Below are 17,524 nucleotides of genomic sequence, written 5' to 3' on the forward strand. Positions count from 1 at the left end.
CATCCATATGCCTGCAAGTGCCATAATTTTATCATTCTTTATGGCTGAGTAATATTCCATTGTATATATATACCACAGTTTCTTTATCCACTCATCAATTGAAGGGCATCTAGGTTGGTTCCACAGTCTGGCTATTGTGAATTGAGCAGCTCTGAACATTGATGTGGCTGTATCTCTGTAGTATGCTGATTTTAAGTCCTTTGGGTATAGGCCAAGGAGTGGGATAGCTGGGTCAAATGGAGGGTCCATTCCAAGTTTTCTAAGGAATCTCCACACTGCTTTCCAGAGTGACTGCACTAATTTGCAGCCCCACCAGCAATGTATGAGTGTACCTTTCTCCCCACATCCTCGCCAACACCTGTTGTTGCTCGTATTCTTGATAATCGCCATTCTAATTGGGGTGAGATGGAATCTTAGGGTGGTTTTGATTTGCATTTCTCTTATTACTAGAGATGTTGAACATTTTTCCATATATTTGTTGATTGCTTGTAGATCTTCTTCTGTGAAGTGTCTATTCATTTCCTTAGCCCATTTGTCAATGGGATTATTTGAATTCTTGGAGTAGAGTTTTTTGAGTTCTTTATAGATTCTGGAGATTAGTGCTCTATCTGAAGTATGATTGGTGAAGATATTCTCCCACTCTGTAGGCTCTTTCTTCGCATTGCTGATAGTTTCCTTTGCTGAGAGAAAGCTTTTTAGTTTGAATCTATCCCAGTGGTTGATTCTAGCTTTTATTTCTTGTGCTATGGGAGTCCTGTTAAGGAAGTCTGATCCTAGACCAACAAGGTGAAGATTTGGACCTACTTTTTCCTTCTATAATCTGCAGGGTCTCTGGTCTGATTCCGAGGTCCTAATCCATTTTGAGTTTAGTTTCATGCATGGTGAGAGATATGGGTTTAGTTTCATTCTGTTGCATATGGATTTCCAATTCTCCCAGCACCATTTGTTGAAGAGGCTATCTTTTCTCCATTGCATATTTTTGGCACCTTTGTCTAGTATGAGAAAATTGTATTTATTTGGGTTTGTGTCCATGTCCTCTATTCTGTACCATTGATCTACCTTTCTATTTTGGTACCAATACCATGCCGTTTTTGTTACTATTGCTTTGTAGTAGAGTTGAAGATCTGGTATTGCAATACCCCCTGTTTCACTCTTCCTGTTAAGGATTGCTTTAGCTATTCTGGGTTTCTTATTCTTCCAGATGAATTTCATAATTGCTTGCTCTATTTTGGTAAGGTACGTCATTGGGATTTTAATTGGAATTGCATTGAATTTGTATAGCACTTTAGGTAGTATGGCCATTTTGACAATATTAATTCTTCCTATCCAAGAACATGGAAGATCTTTCCATCTTCTAAGGTGTTCTTTAATTTCTTTCTTTAGTGTTGTATAGTTCTCATTGTAGAGGTCTTTCACCTCTTTTGTGAGATTGATTCCCAAGTATTTTATTTTTTTCGAGGCTATTGTGAATGGGGTAGTTTTCCTAATTTCTCTTTCTGAAGATTCATCACTTATGTATAAAAATGCATTGGATTTATGGGCATTGATCTTGTAACCTGCTACTTTACTGAATTCACTTATGAGTTCTAAGAGTTTTCTGGTGGAATTTCCAGGTTCCTCTAAATATATAATCATGTCATCAGCGAACAGGGATAGTTTGAGTTCTTCTTTTCCAATTCGTATCCCTTTAATTTCTTTGGTTTGTCTAATTGCTCTGGCCAGAGTCTCAAGAACGATGTTGAATAGAAGTGGTGAAAGAGGGCATCCCTGCCTTGTTCCAGTTTTTAGGGGGAATGCTTTCAGTTTTTCACCATTTAGAATGATATTAGCCATGGGCTTAGCATAAATGGCCTTTACAATGTTAAGGAATGTTCCCACTATCCCTATTTTTTCTAGTGTTTTGAGCATGAAGGGGTGCTGTATTTATCAAATGCTTTTTCTGCATCTATTGAAATAATCATGTGATTCTTGACTTTAAGTCTATTAATATGGTGAATTACGTTTATTGATTTCCTGATGTTGAACCAACCTTGCATCCCTGGGATGAAACCCACTTGATCATGGTGCACTATCTTTTTAATATGTTTTTGTATGCGATTTGCTAAAATTTTGTTGAGAATTTTTGCGTCGATGTTCATTAAAGATATTTTTCTGAAATTTTCTTTCCTTGATGAGTCTCTGTCTGGTTTAGGTATCAGTGTGATATTGGCTTCATAGAATGAGTTTGGGAGGGTTCCCTCCTCTTCTATTTGATGGAATACTTTGAGAAGTATTGGAATGAGCTCTTCTTTAAAGGTTTTGTAGAACTCGGCTGAGAACCCATCTGGTCCCGGACTATTCTTTGTTGGTAGGCTTTTGATGACTTCTTCTATTTCAGTACTTGAAATTGGTCTATTTAAATTGTGTATGTCCTCCTTGTTCAGTTTAGGCAATTCATATGTCTCTAGAAACCTGTTGATGTCTTCGAAATTTTCTATTTTGTTGGAGTATAGATTTTCAAAATAGCTTCTAATTATGTTTTGTATTTCAATCCTGTCTGTTGTGATATTTCCTTGTTCATTCCGAATTTTAGTGATTTGGGTTTTCTCTCGTCTTCTCTTTGTTAGTGTGGCTAAAGGTTTATCAATTTTGTTTATTTTTTCGAAGAACCAACTATTTATTTTGTCAATTTTTTGTATTGTTTCTTTTGTTTCAATTTCATTGATTTCAGCTCTGAGTTTAACTATTTCCTGTCTTCTACTACTTTTGGTGCTGTTCTGTTCTTCTTTTTCTAGGGCTTTGAGCTGTAGTGTTAGGTCATTTATTTGTTGAGTTTTACTTCTTTTATTAAATGCGCTCCATGAAATAAATTTCCCTCTAAGTACTGCTTTCATAGTGTCCCAGAGATTTTGATATGATGTTTCTTTGTTCTCATTTACCTCTAAGAATTTTTTAATTTCCTTCCTAATATCTTCTGTTATCCATTCATCATATAATAGCATATTGTTTAATCTCCAGATGTTGGAATAGTTTCTGTGTTTTACTCTTTCATTTATTTCTAACTTCAATCCATTATAATCTGATAGAATACATGGTAGTGTCTCTATCTTCTTGTATTTGCTAACATTACCTTTGTGGCATAATATATGGTCTATTTTAGAGAAGGATCCATGTGCTGCTGAGAAGAAAGTGTATTCGCTCTTGGTTGGATGGTATATTCTATAAATGTCCGTTATGTCTAAATTATTGATTGTGTTATTGAGATCTATGGTTTCTTTGTTCAATTTTTGTCTGGAAGATCTGTCCAGTGGTGAGAGAGGCATGTTATAATCACCTAGTATTATTGTGTTATGGTCTATTTGGTTTCTGAAATTGAGAAGGATTTGTTTGACATACATGGATGAGCCACTGTTTGGGGCATTGATGTTTATGATTGTTATATCTTGCTGATTTATGCTTCCCTTAAGCAGAATGAAATGACCTTCTTTATCCCTTCTGAGTAACTTTGGCTTGAAGTCCACATTATCTGAAATGAGGATGGATACTCCAGCTTTTTTGCTGAGTCCATGTGCATGGTATGTTTTTCCCCATCCTTTCACCTTTAGTCTATGGGCATCTTTTTCTATGAGGTGAGTCTCTTGCAGGCAACATATTGTTGGATCTTTCTTTTTGATCCAATCTGCCAGTCTATGTCTTTTGATTGATGAATTCAGGCCATTAATATTCAGGGTTATTATAGAGATATGATTTGGTTTCCCGGTCATTTGGTTCATTTTTTAAATTTTATTTATTTATTTGTTTGACACAACTCGTTTTCTCCTTTATTTGACAATTCCTTTAGGATAATTCCTCCCTTTGCTGATTTGCTTCTTTGTTTTTCATCTCTTCCTCATGGAATATTTTGCTGAGAATGTTCTGTAATGCTGGCTTTCTTTTTGTAAATTCTTTTAGCTTTTGTTTATCATGGAAGGATTTTATTTCATCGTCAAATTTGAAGGTAAGTTTTGCTGGGTATAAGATTCTTGGTTGGCATCCATTTTCTTTCAGGGCTTGAAAAATGTTGTTCCAGGCCCTTCTAGCTTTTAGGGTCTGGATTGAAAAATCTGCTGATATCCGTATTGGTTTCCCCCTGAATGTAATTTGGTTCTTTTCTCTCACAGCCTTTAAAATTCTGTCTTTATTTTGTATGTTAGGTATTTTCATTATAATGTGCCTTGGTGTGGGTCTGTTGTAATTTTGTGTATTTGGAGTCCTATAAGCCTCTTGAACTTGATTTTCCATTTCATTCTTCAGATTTGGGAAATTTTCTGATATTATTTCATTGAATAAATTGTTCATTCCTTTGGCTTGTTTCTCTAGGCCTTCCTCAATCCCAATAATTCTTAAATTTGGCCTTTTCATGATATCCCATAGTTCTTGTAGATTCTGTTCATGATTTCTTACCATCTTCTCTGTTTGTTCAACTTTGTTTTCAAGGTTAAATATTTTGTCTTCAATGTCTGAGGTTCTGTCTTCCAGGTGTTCTATCTTATGGGATATGCTTTCTATGGAGTTCTTAATTTGGTTTATTGTTTCCTTCATGTCAAGGATTTCTGTTTGGTTTTTTTTCAATATCTCTAACTCTTTATTGAAATGATCTTTTGCTTCCTGTATTTGCTCTTTTAACTGTCGATTGGTGCGATCATTCAATGCTTGCATTTGATCTTTCATCTCATCATTCAGTGCATGCATTTGCTCTTTCATCTCATCGTTTGCTTCTCTGATCATTTTAATTATGTACATTCTGAACTCCTTTTCTGTCATTTCTTCTGCCATGCTGTCATTGGGTTTTATTGATGTAACATCTAGATTTGTTTGCGGCATTTTCTTTCCTTGTTTTCTCATATTGTTCAGGTATCAGTGGACCGCTGAGATATTGCAGATTTCCTCTATTGACTTACAATGTCCCTGAGGATTTCTATATATATCCCCCCTTAGCCTTCAGTAGGCTGAAGTCTTGGAGGAAGTTGATAATGCGGTGCTCCACAAGGAAGCTGCCTCTCTAGGAGTGGTGGCCTTCAGGTGGGGTATAATCCCTGCTAGTGGGCAGAGGTGCCTCCACTTGTTGACCAATGGTCATCCAAAGGGGACCTAGGTTGCGGGCTGAGGCAAGGCCTGTTTGGGCCTGAGTCTCTGGTTTTACCGTCCTTGTGGGGAAACCTCACCCGGCAGGGAAGACTCACCCGGTGGGGAGGTCTCGCTGGTCAGTTCCCTCCTAGAGGTTCCCCTCAATTTACAGCTACCGCTTGGGCTGGGCTGCCTTCCTCTGCAAAGTTCCCAGGGGCCCGGCCCTACCTCCTGGGCCTGGGAGCCTCACCCTTCGCAGATGAATCTCCTTAGGCTGCCCCTCCTCAGAGAATCTGCCCGCAGGCCTGGAACCTTCGCTCCGCCCTAAGCCTGTCTCTGTGCGGCTCTTCCACCCAGAAGCCTCCTAGATCCTGGGACCCTGCTCTGCACCTAATCACCTGGCTATGCGGCCCCTCCTCTGAGCAGCCACCTGGGGCCCCGTGCAATCGCTCTGAGTCCCAGAGACCCGCCACAGGCCTCTTCCTCCAGACAGCCGCCCAGTATTCCGGTGCGGTCACTAGGAGTCCAAGAAACTCACTGCGTGCCTCCTCCTCCCACCAACCACCCGTAGCCCTGAGCAATCAATCTCTCCTAGTCAAAGTGACCCTCCCCGTTCCTCCTCCTTCTCCAGATAACCCCCCGGGTGTTCAGGAGCGGTCGCTCTGAGTGGCTCTGAATCCACGTGACCCGCTGCACGGGTCCTCTGGGCAACCGCCCGGAGCTCTGGTGCGGCCACTCAAGACCAAGTGACCCACCACACTTCTCCTCCAGACAGCCCTCCTGTGTTCAGGAGCTGTCACTTTAAGTCCAAACAACTCACCACTCGCCTTCTCCTCTGAGCAGCCTCCTGGAGTGCTAATGCAGTCACTGCGAGTCCAAACGACCCGCCGCGCTCCTCCTCCTCCTCCTCCTACTCCTCCGGGCAGGCCCCGGGGTTCAGAAGTGGTCTGAGTCCAAACAGCTCGCCATGCAGCCCCTCCTCTGGCAACCGCCTGTAGCTCTGGTCTAGTCACTCTGAATCCAAGCGGCCGCGCTCCTCTTCCTCCTCCTCATCCTCAGGGCAGGCCCCGGTGTTCAGAAGTGTCGTTCTGAGTCCAAACAGCTCGCCGCAGAGCTTCTCCTCTGGCAACCGCCTGTAGCTCTGGTGCAGTCACTCCGAATCCAAGCGGCCACGTTCCTCCTCCTCCTCCTCAGGGCAGGCCCCAGTGTCCTGAGTCCACACAGCTCTCCTCGCCACTCCTCCCCTGGGCAGCCGCCAGAGCCCCAGTGGTTGCTCCGAGTCCCAGCGCTGTGCCGAGCGGCCTCCTTTATGCCGCTCCCAGTTGTCCGAGTTCACTGCTCCAGCGGGGGGAGGGGCGTCTCGCCGGCAGCTCTACTTCACAAAGTTTCCTGCGTTCCGGGACCACCGTCCCATCCGGGACACCTTCCCAACGGGTGAGAGTCACCCGGCTGCTTTGAGTTGGTCCCAAGTGTCTCATTATCTCCTCTTTTGAATCCTGAGTCCTGGAGCAACATGAAATGCAGCCACCCTCTAGGCCGCCATCTTGAAAACCCAGTAACAGGTTTTTATTTACCGACCTACTGTTACAAAACCTTTTCAGGCCCAGTGACTTTGCTTCCAATCAGCAGGAATGCAAAACTCCAGTTCCAAAGTTACCATGGATAATTGTCTAGGTGCTTGTAAGTCGAAATCTTGATCAGCAGGCTGTGGAATATTTGACAAAAATAATAATAATAATAATACAAATGACATTTGGTTGTGTGAGGTTTGCCCAGAGAGAGAACTCTTGCAATAACTCATTTTTCTGTTTCAATATGCATTATACTCAAGTATTTTTAAAGTTTTGCCATTTTCCTGCAACTCCATATCCCAAAACACTTTGGCAGTTAGCTTTTTTTGTGCATGTTTGTGGTAAAATACACATGACATAAAATTTACCATTTAAACTAGTTTAAGTGTATCATTCAATGGCCTCAAGTGCATTCATGTTGTTGTGAACTTCCACCATCATCCACCTCCAGAAGCTTCTCATCTCTTCACAGTGAAACTGTACTCACAAACAAACTTCCATTTCCCTCTTGCCACCAGCTCCTGACATCTACCATTCTGTTTCCTGTCTCAGTAAGTGTGACCACTCTACTAGCTCATATAAATTAAATTATGGAGTGTTTTTCCTTTTGAGCCTGGCCTATTTCACTTAGAACAATGCCTTCATGGTTATGCATGTTGCAACATACATCAGAATTTCCTTTGTTTTTAAGGTTAAAAGAGCATAGTATGTATATACTACATTTTGTTGACCCATTTGTCTAGCAACTGTTATTTGGGTTGCTTTCACCATTTGATAATTGTGAATATTGCTACCTTGAACATGAATATACAAATTCAAGTCCATGCTTTGAATCTTTTTAGTATATACTCAGAAGTAAAACTGCTAGGTCGTATGATGATTCCATTTTTAATTTTTTGAAGAAGTACCACCACACTGTTTTCCACAGGGATGCCACCGTTTTATATTCCCACCAGTAGTGCACAAGCATTCCAAAGTCTCCTCATTCTGGTCAATTTGTCATTTTCTGGTTGTTTTGTTGCATTTTGATAATAACCATCCTATTAGATATGACATGGTATTTCATGGGGGCTTTGATTGCATTTCCCTGAGTGAGCATCTTTTCCTGTGCTTATTGACCATCTGTATATCTTATTTAGAGAAATTTCTGTTCAAGTGCTTTGCTCACTTCTTAATTAGGAGTGTTTGTTTTTCTGTCATTCAATTATAGAAGGTCCTTATATATTCTGTATATTAATCCCTTATCAGATGTATGTTTGAAAGTATTTTCTCCCATTTAGAGGTTCACTCTATAGTGCTCTTTAGTGCACAAAAGCTTTTCATTTTAATGAAGCTGAATTTGTCCATGCATTATTTTATTTTCTATATTTTCGATGTCATATCCAAGATATTATTGCCAATTCCAATATCACAAGTTTTTTCCTAAATTTTCTTCAAAGAGTTTTAAAGTTTTAGATTTTATGTTTAAGTTTTTGATCTACTTTGAGTTCATAGTTTTTCATGGTATAAGAATCCAATTTCATTCTTTTGCAGGCATATATCCAGTTTTCCCAACACCATTTTTTGAAAAGACTGACCTTTCCACACTGAATGGTCTTGGAATCCTTGTTGAAAATCATTTGACCATATATGCAAGAGTTTTTTGGGCTTTTTAAAATTTTATTGATCTACATGTCAGTCTTTGTGTCAGTACCCTACTGTTTTTTTATTTTTTATTTTGTTCTAATTACTTACACACGATGGTAGAATGCGTTTTGACACATTGTACACAAACGGAGCACAACTTCTCCTTCCACTGGCTGAACGTGGTGTAGAGTGACACAGGAAGTGTAATCATACATGTATATATGGTAATAATGTCCATCTCATTCCACCAGCCTCTTATTTTTAACTTGAATTTGTTCTTGCAAAGGTTACATGGACATGGGTTATCATTTGACAGTAGAGCCATTAACCACAATCTTGTTATCATAACTGTCATATTTCAATCAAAAATTTATGAAATCCAATGTGGGCATTAATATATTTTCAATTTCTCATTTCATTTCAATTCATTACATTGTTTTCTTTATCGCTATTTATTATCTTGAACTAGATTTACCGCCTCTTGGAAATGGTAGTTGCCAAAACCACATATTAGAAATACAGTGTAATACTGAATCTGTGTAGACAGTAGTAATACAGTATAATTACAGAGTATTCTGTTTTGTTTATTATGAGTCATATCTTATTCCAGTAGCAATATTTTTGTAATAATCTGTATTCATGGAGATTTGGCATGTTTTAATGCAAATATTATATTACTTTAAAAGCCAGACCTTGATTTATGAGTAAAACAGAGAAATCAGGATCAGTTGACTTCTTAAAAATATAGACTTTATTAATATTTTGAATAGGAGATATGGTCTTATGATTCAAAACACAAAAGGAGAAAAGGGTTAATAGTTCAAAGTGTCTCTGCCCCCAATGTCACCAAAGCCATGGGGTTCCCTCCCCAGAATACATGATCCAACTTATGTATTCCTCCAGAGACAAGGGACGGGTTTACCCACAAGCACATGTGTGCAGTTCATTATTTTTTATTTTTATTTAAAAAAAAACAAATGGCATCATACTGTGTAAAATGATCTCCCCTTTTCCTTTTTCACTAATTCATTGTCAGAGAGTGTCAGAAATAGTGATAATACTGGATTTCTTTTTTACCCTTTGGATTCAATGCTTTCATTGTTTCCGATTCAGCTTGGTTTTGGATTTGAAATTCAGGTAGCTTTATTTTAATATGTTAAAGAATCAGTCTCCTTCTGTTTTTATTTTAAGAACCCTCATAAAGCACATGTTTAATTTTGTCACATACTGTTCCGGGTGCTGGGCATTGCTGCCCTATAAAGTGCTCTGTGATGATGGAGTCTGATGGTGTTCAGCAATCGCGTGGTCCAACCTGGTATCTGCCAACCACACGTGGGTGTCGAGTATGTGATGTGTGGCTAGTGAGACAGAGAACTGTACTTTTAAATTCTGTTTAATGTTAATCTTAAACAGCCGCTGTAGCTAAGGATTACTGAATTGGACAGTGCAGGTCTTAGAGATTTCTCACTGTAATCTGTTAATATGGTCAATTATATTAATGTATTTTTAGATGTGGATAGTTGGAATAAGCCCATTTTGTCATAAAGTAGAACCATAGAGTTTTCTTGGACTGGGAGTTTAGCTCAGAGGTAGAACACTTGGATGTGATTGATCCCCAGGACTGTAAAAAACAAAAACGACAACAACAAAAAGAAAACAAACAAAAGCCCTCAAAAGATAACAACCAAATGATAAATAAATTTTTCTTGGTTTTAAGAACTACGAAATGAACATCCATAGAAATTTATCTACCTACCACTGTAGACTCAGCCTGCCTGAGCTAGTTTTGAATTTTTCTTTCTATATGACTGATATATTTCTGACCTATTTCTTCAGTGTGGTTGATCACTTGCACTTTGTTGGAAAGAAAAAAGGTTAAAGTGACAAATAATTGGAGTAGGTCATTACTTTATTGCTAATGTATTTTACAGAATCACAAAATTTAGAAATATAAGAAGGGTCCCAAATATCACCAAAATTGAAGGAAAAGTGGGTGTCTAGGTTGTTGGGCTTGAAGAGAAAGTGTGATTTGCTTTGGTTCATCTAGAATAGGTCACACAAGCAATCATGTGTCAAATTTTAGAAGATACGGTATAGAATTGTCTTTTAATCTTCATATTGAACATTTTGTTCCCCAAGGGAATTTTTATAAGGAAAAAAAAAAAAAAAAAACCTGGTTCAAAACCTGGTTCATAAGTGCAGAAAGAGAGAAAAAGAGAGACAGGCAGTTCAGCCATTGACTTCTTAGTGGTGACTGAGGCCGAAAAGGAAAAGGATTAAAAAGGACCTGTTGTTTCCAGGCTCAGTTTACTTTTCGCTCTGTGTACCTGTCCTCAACAGAGAGACAGAGTGATCATGCTTCGGGGGAAGAGACTCTGCCAAAGAAGAGGATGCTGTTGGTCTTCTTTTGCAGGATGAAGAACAGGAAGGGGTGGTCACAACAGAAACTTTCTCTCACTGGTGAGGATGTGACTTCAATGACTATGCCGGAGGCAGCAGCAGCCTGCGTTCCCTCTTCGTTCACTTCCACAAAGGACTTGTGCACAGCTTTGGACACGGAAAGGCCCTGGCTCCCTGTCATGCCCGAGAGGTCAGCCTTCAGTGGACGAAAGACGTCCTCCATCCCCAAGGCTCCCAACACGGCCTCCAGGTTGTAGCTCTCTTCCACTTTGAACCGAGGGAAGCATAAATCTACATAGGTCATCTTCATCCTGTCTAGGCTGCTCCACTCCATTAATTTCTCAGCAGTGAGTTTGTCTTCCAGCTATAAAGAAGGAAAAAAAAAGGAACTGGCAGGATTAACTTTAGGACTCTAGCATACTTCAGCAATGAATTGAATATGTGGGAAATTGTGAGTTCAGCAATAAATGCAATACACAGGTGGTTTAGTGTATTAGATATTATTCTAATAAGCAAATATATGAATATATATGAATATTTATTTGATTATATGTGTTCATGTGTACATATAAACATGTATGTAAAAATAGAATTACATGATTTTGAACAAAATGAACTGTACATCACTATTTCTTATGCCATCAACCTACTGTATGCATCGTTTTGTAGACTTTTTATTTTTTTGCCCACATTATTTATTACATACTGCAGTTATAGTATGTGACCTATTTTTTCTCTTGGATTTGCTTGGCATATTTTTAAACATTTTCCACATCACTATATATTTCTCTAGGTTTAATTGTTGCTTATTACCATCAAATTGATATTTAGTGTGTACAGGTCTACTTAATAATTCATTAAGCCTGTGTCAGGCTCTAAGCTAAAATATTTATAGTGTTAGGGTGAATCATCTTTTTTCTGTTTTTGGTACTGGGGATTGAACCCAGGGGCACTTAAACACTGAGCTGTATCCCCAGAACTTTTTATTTTTTATTTTGAGACAGGGTCTCACTAAATTGCTGAGGGTCTCACTAAGTTGGTGAGGCTGGCCTTAAAGTTGTCATCCTCCTGTCTCAGCCTCCTGAGTTGCTGATTACAGGTGTGCACCACTGAATCATCATTCAGTGACTGAATCAGGGTTCCTTGTTCTGAATTTTTTGCCTCAAAGTTTTTGTCTTATTTAAACATACAAAGTTATCTTGGGGAAAAAAATCAGGCAATAGAAGAAAGAAATTTAAATGTGAGTTTTACCTTCTGCAGGCCGTCTGCTTCATTTGGCAGCAGAACAATCATGCTCAGATCTTTGCCTTTGTATGGTATTTCCAGGATCTTGGCCTGCACATCCTCCAGTAAGGCAAAATGAAAATAACTGCTTTTTCTCATCATCTGCACAGATTTGCTCACATTCTGCAATAAATTAAGGTGTCAAACAAATACCAAGTGAGACAAAAAGATAATATTACTGAGAACCCACACACACCCCCTTTCTTTTGGAGAAATAACTCAGGAATTTTGTGAAGTAAAGACAGAAGTGTTTTTTTTCAGGTATTCCTAAGTAAAGTTACAAAACAAAACAAAACAACAACAACAACAACAACAAAAAACAATAGCCACGCCACTTTCTACTTTAGTGGTCCACTCCTTCAGATAGGTCTAAATTTAACTTTCCACATACAATACCTTATTCAACTGAAACTTTGCTTCTGTGGTATGTTCCTTATTAAATGCATGGTCCCACTGCCCTTTGAAATAGACTGCATTCACCAGAACCAGTACAGTGTCTGCACCAAGAGTATCGCTAGGAAATAGGTCCTTGATTTTTCCTGTAGGAGGAAGAAGGAACAAAAAAAGTCATCATGCGAGGTACAAGGGTTTTATCTGGAGGATGCTCTGCAAAAGTTCGCAACTGGTCCTTTCTATTCATACGCAACGGCTTTAGGGACTCGCTGACCGCCTACCAGGTGCAGCCTTCCTCCTGGTCCCAGTCCCACAGAACTGCGGGGGGTGGGGACCCCATCCACCTCCTCTGATGGGAAAGGTGGTCAGGCCGTCTACTGGACACGATGGACTGATTTTCTCAACCTGTCTCTTTCCTTCCTTCTGCTCCCCTTCTAAGTGTTGCCATTTGGGGCTCATCGTGGGGAGAAACGGGCCTGGTTGTCCTTGAGGACCATGGCTTGAGCGCTGCACCCTGGCAGTCCTGGGCTGTCAGATGCTGCTCCTGGGCGCGCCCCTCCTCCTCATTCTCAGGCAGAGCTGCTGCAAGAGTGGCCAGTAGTGAGGTGGGAGGGAGCTAGCTGTCCACAGAACGGAGGCTTCGCGAAGCTCTCTGCCATGGGCGGAGAAGACAGTTGGGAGAATCCCTACAGGAGGCAGGTGGAGGGTGGGCCAGGCAGTGCCGGCTGGAGGAGGGCTGCTCATTTCCAGATTAGTAAGAAGAAGGAACTCAGTCTAATGTTTTCTTCTAAAGATCCATGATCAAAAGTCTGCTCCGACTTCAAGAAAGGGATATAATCTCAACATGGGTCTGAGTGGGAACTTGGGTTCCACCAAGACATGTCATCCGGGGCCATGTGCAAGGAACTTCATAGCTGTGTTTCCACCTAGTTGACCTCCTGTTCTCCCCCTGCTTCCCCTGGGTCGCTCCACATTTACTTGGACCAGCTGCTCTGCCTCCTCCATCCTCTCTGCAAACCCATTCAACATCCTGCCCGGGACTCCGTGCCATGTCAAGTTTGGGGCTTCCTCATGGGGTAATGGAACAGGTTTCTGCAGCGGGTAGCCCTCCCAAACTCTACCATTTGTTTGGCTTTCCACCCAGGAATTAATCTTCTTTCGACTTTCTTCTGGAGCATTTCGGAAGTCAAGAGATTCCACGTTGGCCAGGTAAAATTTCTTAAGGCCATCCAAATATTCCTTTGAGAAATGAAGGAAGAAAGAAGGAATTAAGAGTAATTCATGCATTGCCAATTTAATTACTTATAATTAAGTAAGCTGCATCCAGACCCTGGCCAAACCCCCTGTCTTCGGCACCTGCGAGTGTGTGTACAGGTGCCACGTAGGCAACATGAGAGGGGAGTTCAGGAGGTCCCTGAAGGTCAGTACCATCTGGCAAAAGTCAGGGGGAGAAGAGACTGTGGTTTGCAAATTTCAGAGCAAGTTACACTGAAGGAGGTGAACTGCCCCTGAGACTTCTCACCAGTGAATCCTACTGCTACACCTCTCATCTGGGTGTATATTTTCCATCCTGGGAAGTCAGTATTCCCTGGTGCTTTCCCAGCTCCTTCCAGGACTCATCCCAGCCTGCCCATTCCAGAAACATCCTATTAGTCATACATTCCCCACAAAGGGTGCTCCTTGGGATGGAGTCGGTGCCTGTTCTCAGGACTTATCCTTCCTCACAAGGTGACCCCTAACCCACGCTTCAGATGTGCCTCATCAGGGACGAGAGACCCAGTAGGCAAAGCTGTCATGGAGCTGGCTCTCCGAGGGCCAGACCTGCCCATGAGTCAGCCGGGATCCTGTCTCACTTTCCCCCATTTTGGCCATTCAGAGACACAGGACCCAGGATGCAGATTCAAGGTGTGGAGAGCAGGTGGCATTTACCTGAAGAAACCGAAACTTCTTTTCTCCATAGATCCTGTTGGCGATCTCCAGCTTGTAGGCGTCACTGGGTTTATTTAATTCAGTCAGGAACTTTTGAAACTGCTGATGCACATTTCCTGACTCTCCAGCCTTCAACATGCAAAAAGATGCTAATTGAATCACTCTGTTAAGGTATGTACTAAGCTCACAAGAAATCTGTTAGATCAGTACCTAAACGTCGGTGATCTCAAAGATGACCTTTGGTTTATTCTCTGATATTTGCTGTATTTTCTCAAATACCCTTAAAAATTTACCTTACATTCACCTTCTCCCAGGAAATTCTGTCCTCCTGCTCTAACATACTCCCATCTGTTCTCGTCTGAGCTAAAGTGCAGTACTATTGGGTGTCCTCTCAATAGTTTAGATAATTAGGTTTCTCTTCCCGGGTAGACTCCAAGTTCCTTGAGGGCGAGACCCTTATTTCAGTTCTAACAGCCATCAAGTGTACAGTCAGGTTGAAGTGTGGATATTCTGAGTGTTGTGACGTGAAGCCCTGTTGCACCCCTTGGTGAGATCATCTTCTAAGATGTGTTGACTGGGATCCGTGGCCTCCCACGTGACGGTCATTCTCTGCATGTAAGAACAGCCTGCGCCTGGTACTTAGTTAAGAACACTGCGCAGATCGTTTCAGTCTCAGTCTAGCTGACATGAAAGTAAAAAAGCTCAGTGACTGGATAACCTAAGAGACAGAATTAACAGCCCAGTTTTCAACCGAAGCCTCTCTGAACCTGGAAACTGCTATTTACTAGCTAAGACTTTTGCACTTGTCAAGGTTCTAAATAAATATGTCTGCTAGCCATCATTTTCCAAAATGCAACTGAACTTGTGATTATTCCTTCATATTTTAACAACTCAGTTAAAATTTTAATTCACTCAGTTATTTTAGTAACATTATTGTGAGTGTGATCATTATTATTTATAGTAATAGCTACCATTTATTATGACCTCTTATTTATAGTAGGCTGGGCACTGTTGCCAGTGTTGGCAGATATTGGGTCAGATTCTTTTTCATTGACTGGGGTGAGGTTGGTGTGACTCAGGGTAGTAGCGTCTTGCTCATGTTCACATTTGTGAAGAGCAGGCTGGAATTTGTACCTGGTCTCTCTGGGGCCAGACCTGTGTTCTTAAGTACAATGCTGACCTTCTCTGAGTAAAACAAAAACTTGAAAAATAATAATTATGAAAATAAATGTGAAACCGCTCCATGTGTCCTGATCTCTTTCATCTTAGATTTTCCATATTCCTCAGTTTATGTGAAATTCCCTGTTTAAACTATGACCCTCTCAGATATCTGAAGCTCTCCTAGGACCAAAGTACTCGGGGACTTACATGAAGGGCTGCAGATTTTCCTGTTGCTTTCTCTGTGATTTCATCGAAGTGAAGGACCTGGAAGAGACAGGAAATGGGTCAAGACAACTTAACTCAAAAGATCTGCCTACTTCAGAGTAGAGAAAAGGAGAACAAAACCCTTAAAGAAGCAAGAAACAAGCAAACATAAAGACTCTGAAAGCACCCAACCCCAAAACATCAGGGTATGAATTTGTTCTTCGAAAAACCACAGAAAAGCTGGTTTATCTTCTGTTACTTTGAAGAATGTGCCTTCATTTTTCATTGAGGAGACCTTTGGTGATGTGTCCCTTGGGTTTCATTTAGACTTCATCCAGAGTCTTCACATGTTAAGCTCATCTCTGCTCGTTGGGCAGTGGTGGACGGTCTTCAAGGAAACGGATGGGCCGCCGTCGGGGCGGGGGTGTCCCTCCAACAGCTCTGTGATCACACAGCCCTGGCAAGTCTGCTGGGCATCCTGTGCTACCCCGCAGCTACCAGAGCACCCATGCGTGCGAGCAGAGTGAAGAGGAGAGCTGAGCAGGGCCCGGGGGGAGCCGACGCCTACCTTCTCAATCTGCCGGGCAGTGTTTCCCTTGGCCCCGAGGTAGAGCATGGCCAGCGCCGAGGTGATGCTGACCGGGGAGTAGAAGACGTTGCCCGCCGCTTCCCCGAGGTGCGGCAACAGGTCCAGGGTGAACTTGGCATTGGCTGCACTGAGTGAACTCATGGTGATCGGGCGTGATCCGCAGCTCCTAGGAAAGCATTAGATCCGTCTCAGAACGACTTTATCGTAATGAAATTTTTCTTTTAAAAATGACATATCTAGGTTGTGGAATTCTGGCAGTTAAGGTTTCTACCCCTTTTACTTTCAAGCCTTCTAAAGGTACACGTGTTAATCTTCTAATTAAAGCACTGTTTACAAAAGACTTGTAAACAAGTCATAGAACACCTTTGTCTTTCCTTTATCGTCGGCTGGGCTAGGTCTGGGGAGAAGGGCTTTATTACAAATGCCAAGACAAAGTTTTCTGTGGCTCAGGCGCAGCCAGGTCTCCAGAAGCACCTCTCTGACTTGTCTTTGAAGATCTGAGGCTGCCACACACTCTCCCTAGGTGATTGTTTAAGGGGGCATTCTTTTTTTTTTTTTTAAGATATATTTTTTTTAGGTAAAGGCCAAATCAGGTCAAGGAGGTACTTGAATTTTTTCCCCGGCAGAATAAAATACAATAAGACAAAGCAAAGTATATGCATGATATAAACCACATCATTGTTTTGATTCTCAAAAAATGATCCCTGTGAAGCCGTCGTGGCTGGAAGCACCTACCTGTGTTCCTGGAGAAGTGGAGGAGGAAGGAGCCTGTGAGCCTGTGTGTGGTGGAGGGCGAGATCCGGGATATATAGCTCTCCTGCAGCTGCTGCCTCATCGTTTCAGTTAGCATTTCAAGTACATCAACTTTAGATTTCTCAATCACTTAGCCCACACTGCCTGAGCATGCCAATTTATGAGAAAAGACAGGGCTACTGTCCTACCGCTGTATTTCCTTTTTGTTGTTGGGACAGTTAGGAATCTGTAATCTTTGGTAATCATTGACTCATTTTGAACATATGCAATGTGGCTTTTCCAAGACCAATGACAATACATTAAACATTCCCACTTCCTCATTCTCTTGCATTCCATCCTCTGTACACTTCTCCAATCTTAAAAAAAAAAAATCTTTTTTTCTTTTGTGATGTTGAATTGTTTTTAAAGCACACTTTGGACACACTAAAAACTTTAAAAGCTTACTTATATTTGTAATTTTTTCAGTTCTGAAAGACTTTGTTCATCCTACTGTTTTCTGTAGGAATTATTCCGTGTAACTAGGAAAATA

The 17,524-nt window shown here is 41.1% G+C and overlaps 1 protein-coding gene across 1 annotated transcript; it reads right to left on the bottom strand.

Annotated features, from left to right (window-relative positions):
• Positions 1–10,240: 10,240 nt before the first annotated feature.
• LOC306643335 (serpin B4-like) lies at positions 10,241–17,059 on the bottom strand. The gene is made up of 8 exons (XM_079109393.1): positions 16,978–17,059; positions 16,222–16,408; positions 15,657–15,713; positions 14,289–14,417; positions 13,481–13,598; positions 12,363–12,505; positions 11,934–12,089; positions 10,241–11,046 (listed from the first exon to the last, which is right to left on the bottom strand). Exons 2-8 carry the CDS (start codon positions 16,381–16,383, stop codon positions 10,636–10,638), a joined length of 1,176 nt encoding a protein of 391 aa, XP_078965519.1. The 5' UTR covers positions 16,384–16,408; positions 16,978–17,059; the 3' UTR covers positions 10,241–10,635.
• Between the last annotated feature and the right edge of the window lie 465 nt (positions 17,060–17,524).

This window comes from Sciurus vulgaris (genome assembly GCF_902686455.1).
Source record: "Sciurus vulgaris genome assembly, chromosome: 13".
Taxonomy (NCBI): domain Eukaryota; kingdom Metazoa; phylum Chordata; class Mammalia; order Rodentia; family Sciuridae; genus Sciurus; species Sciurus vulgaris.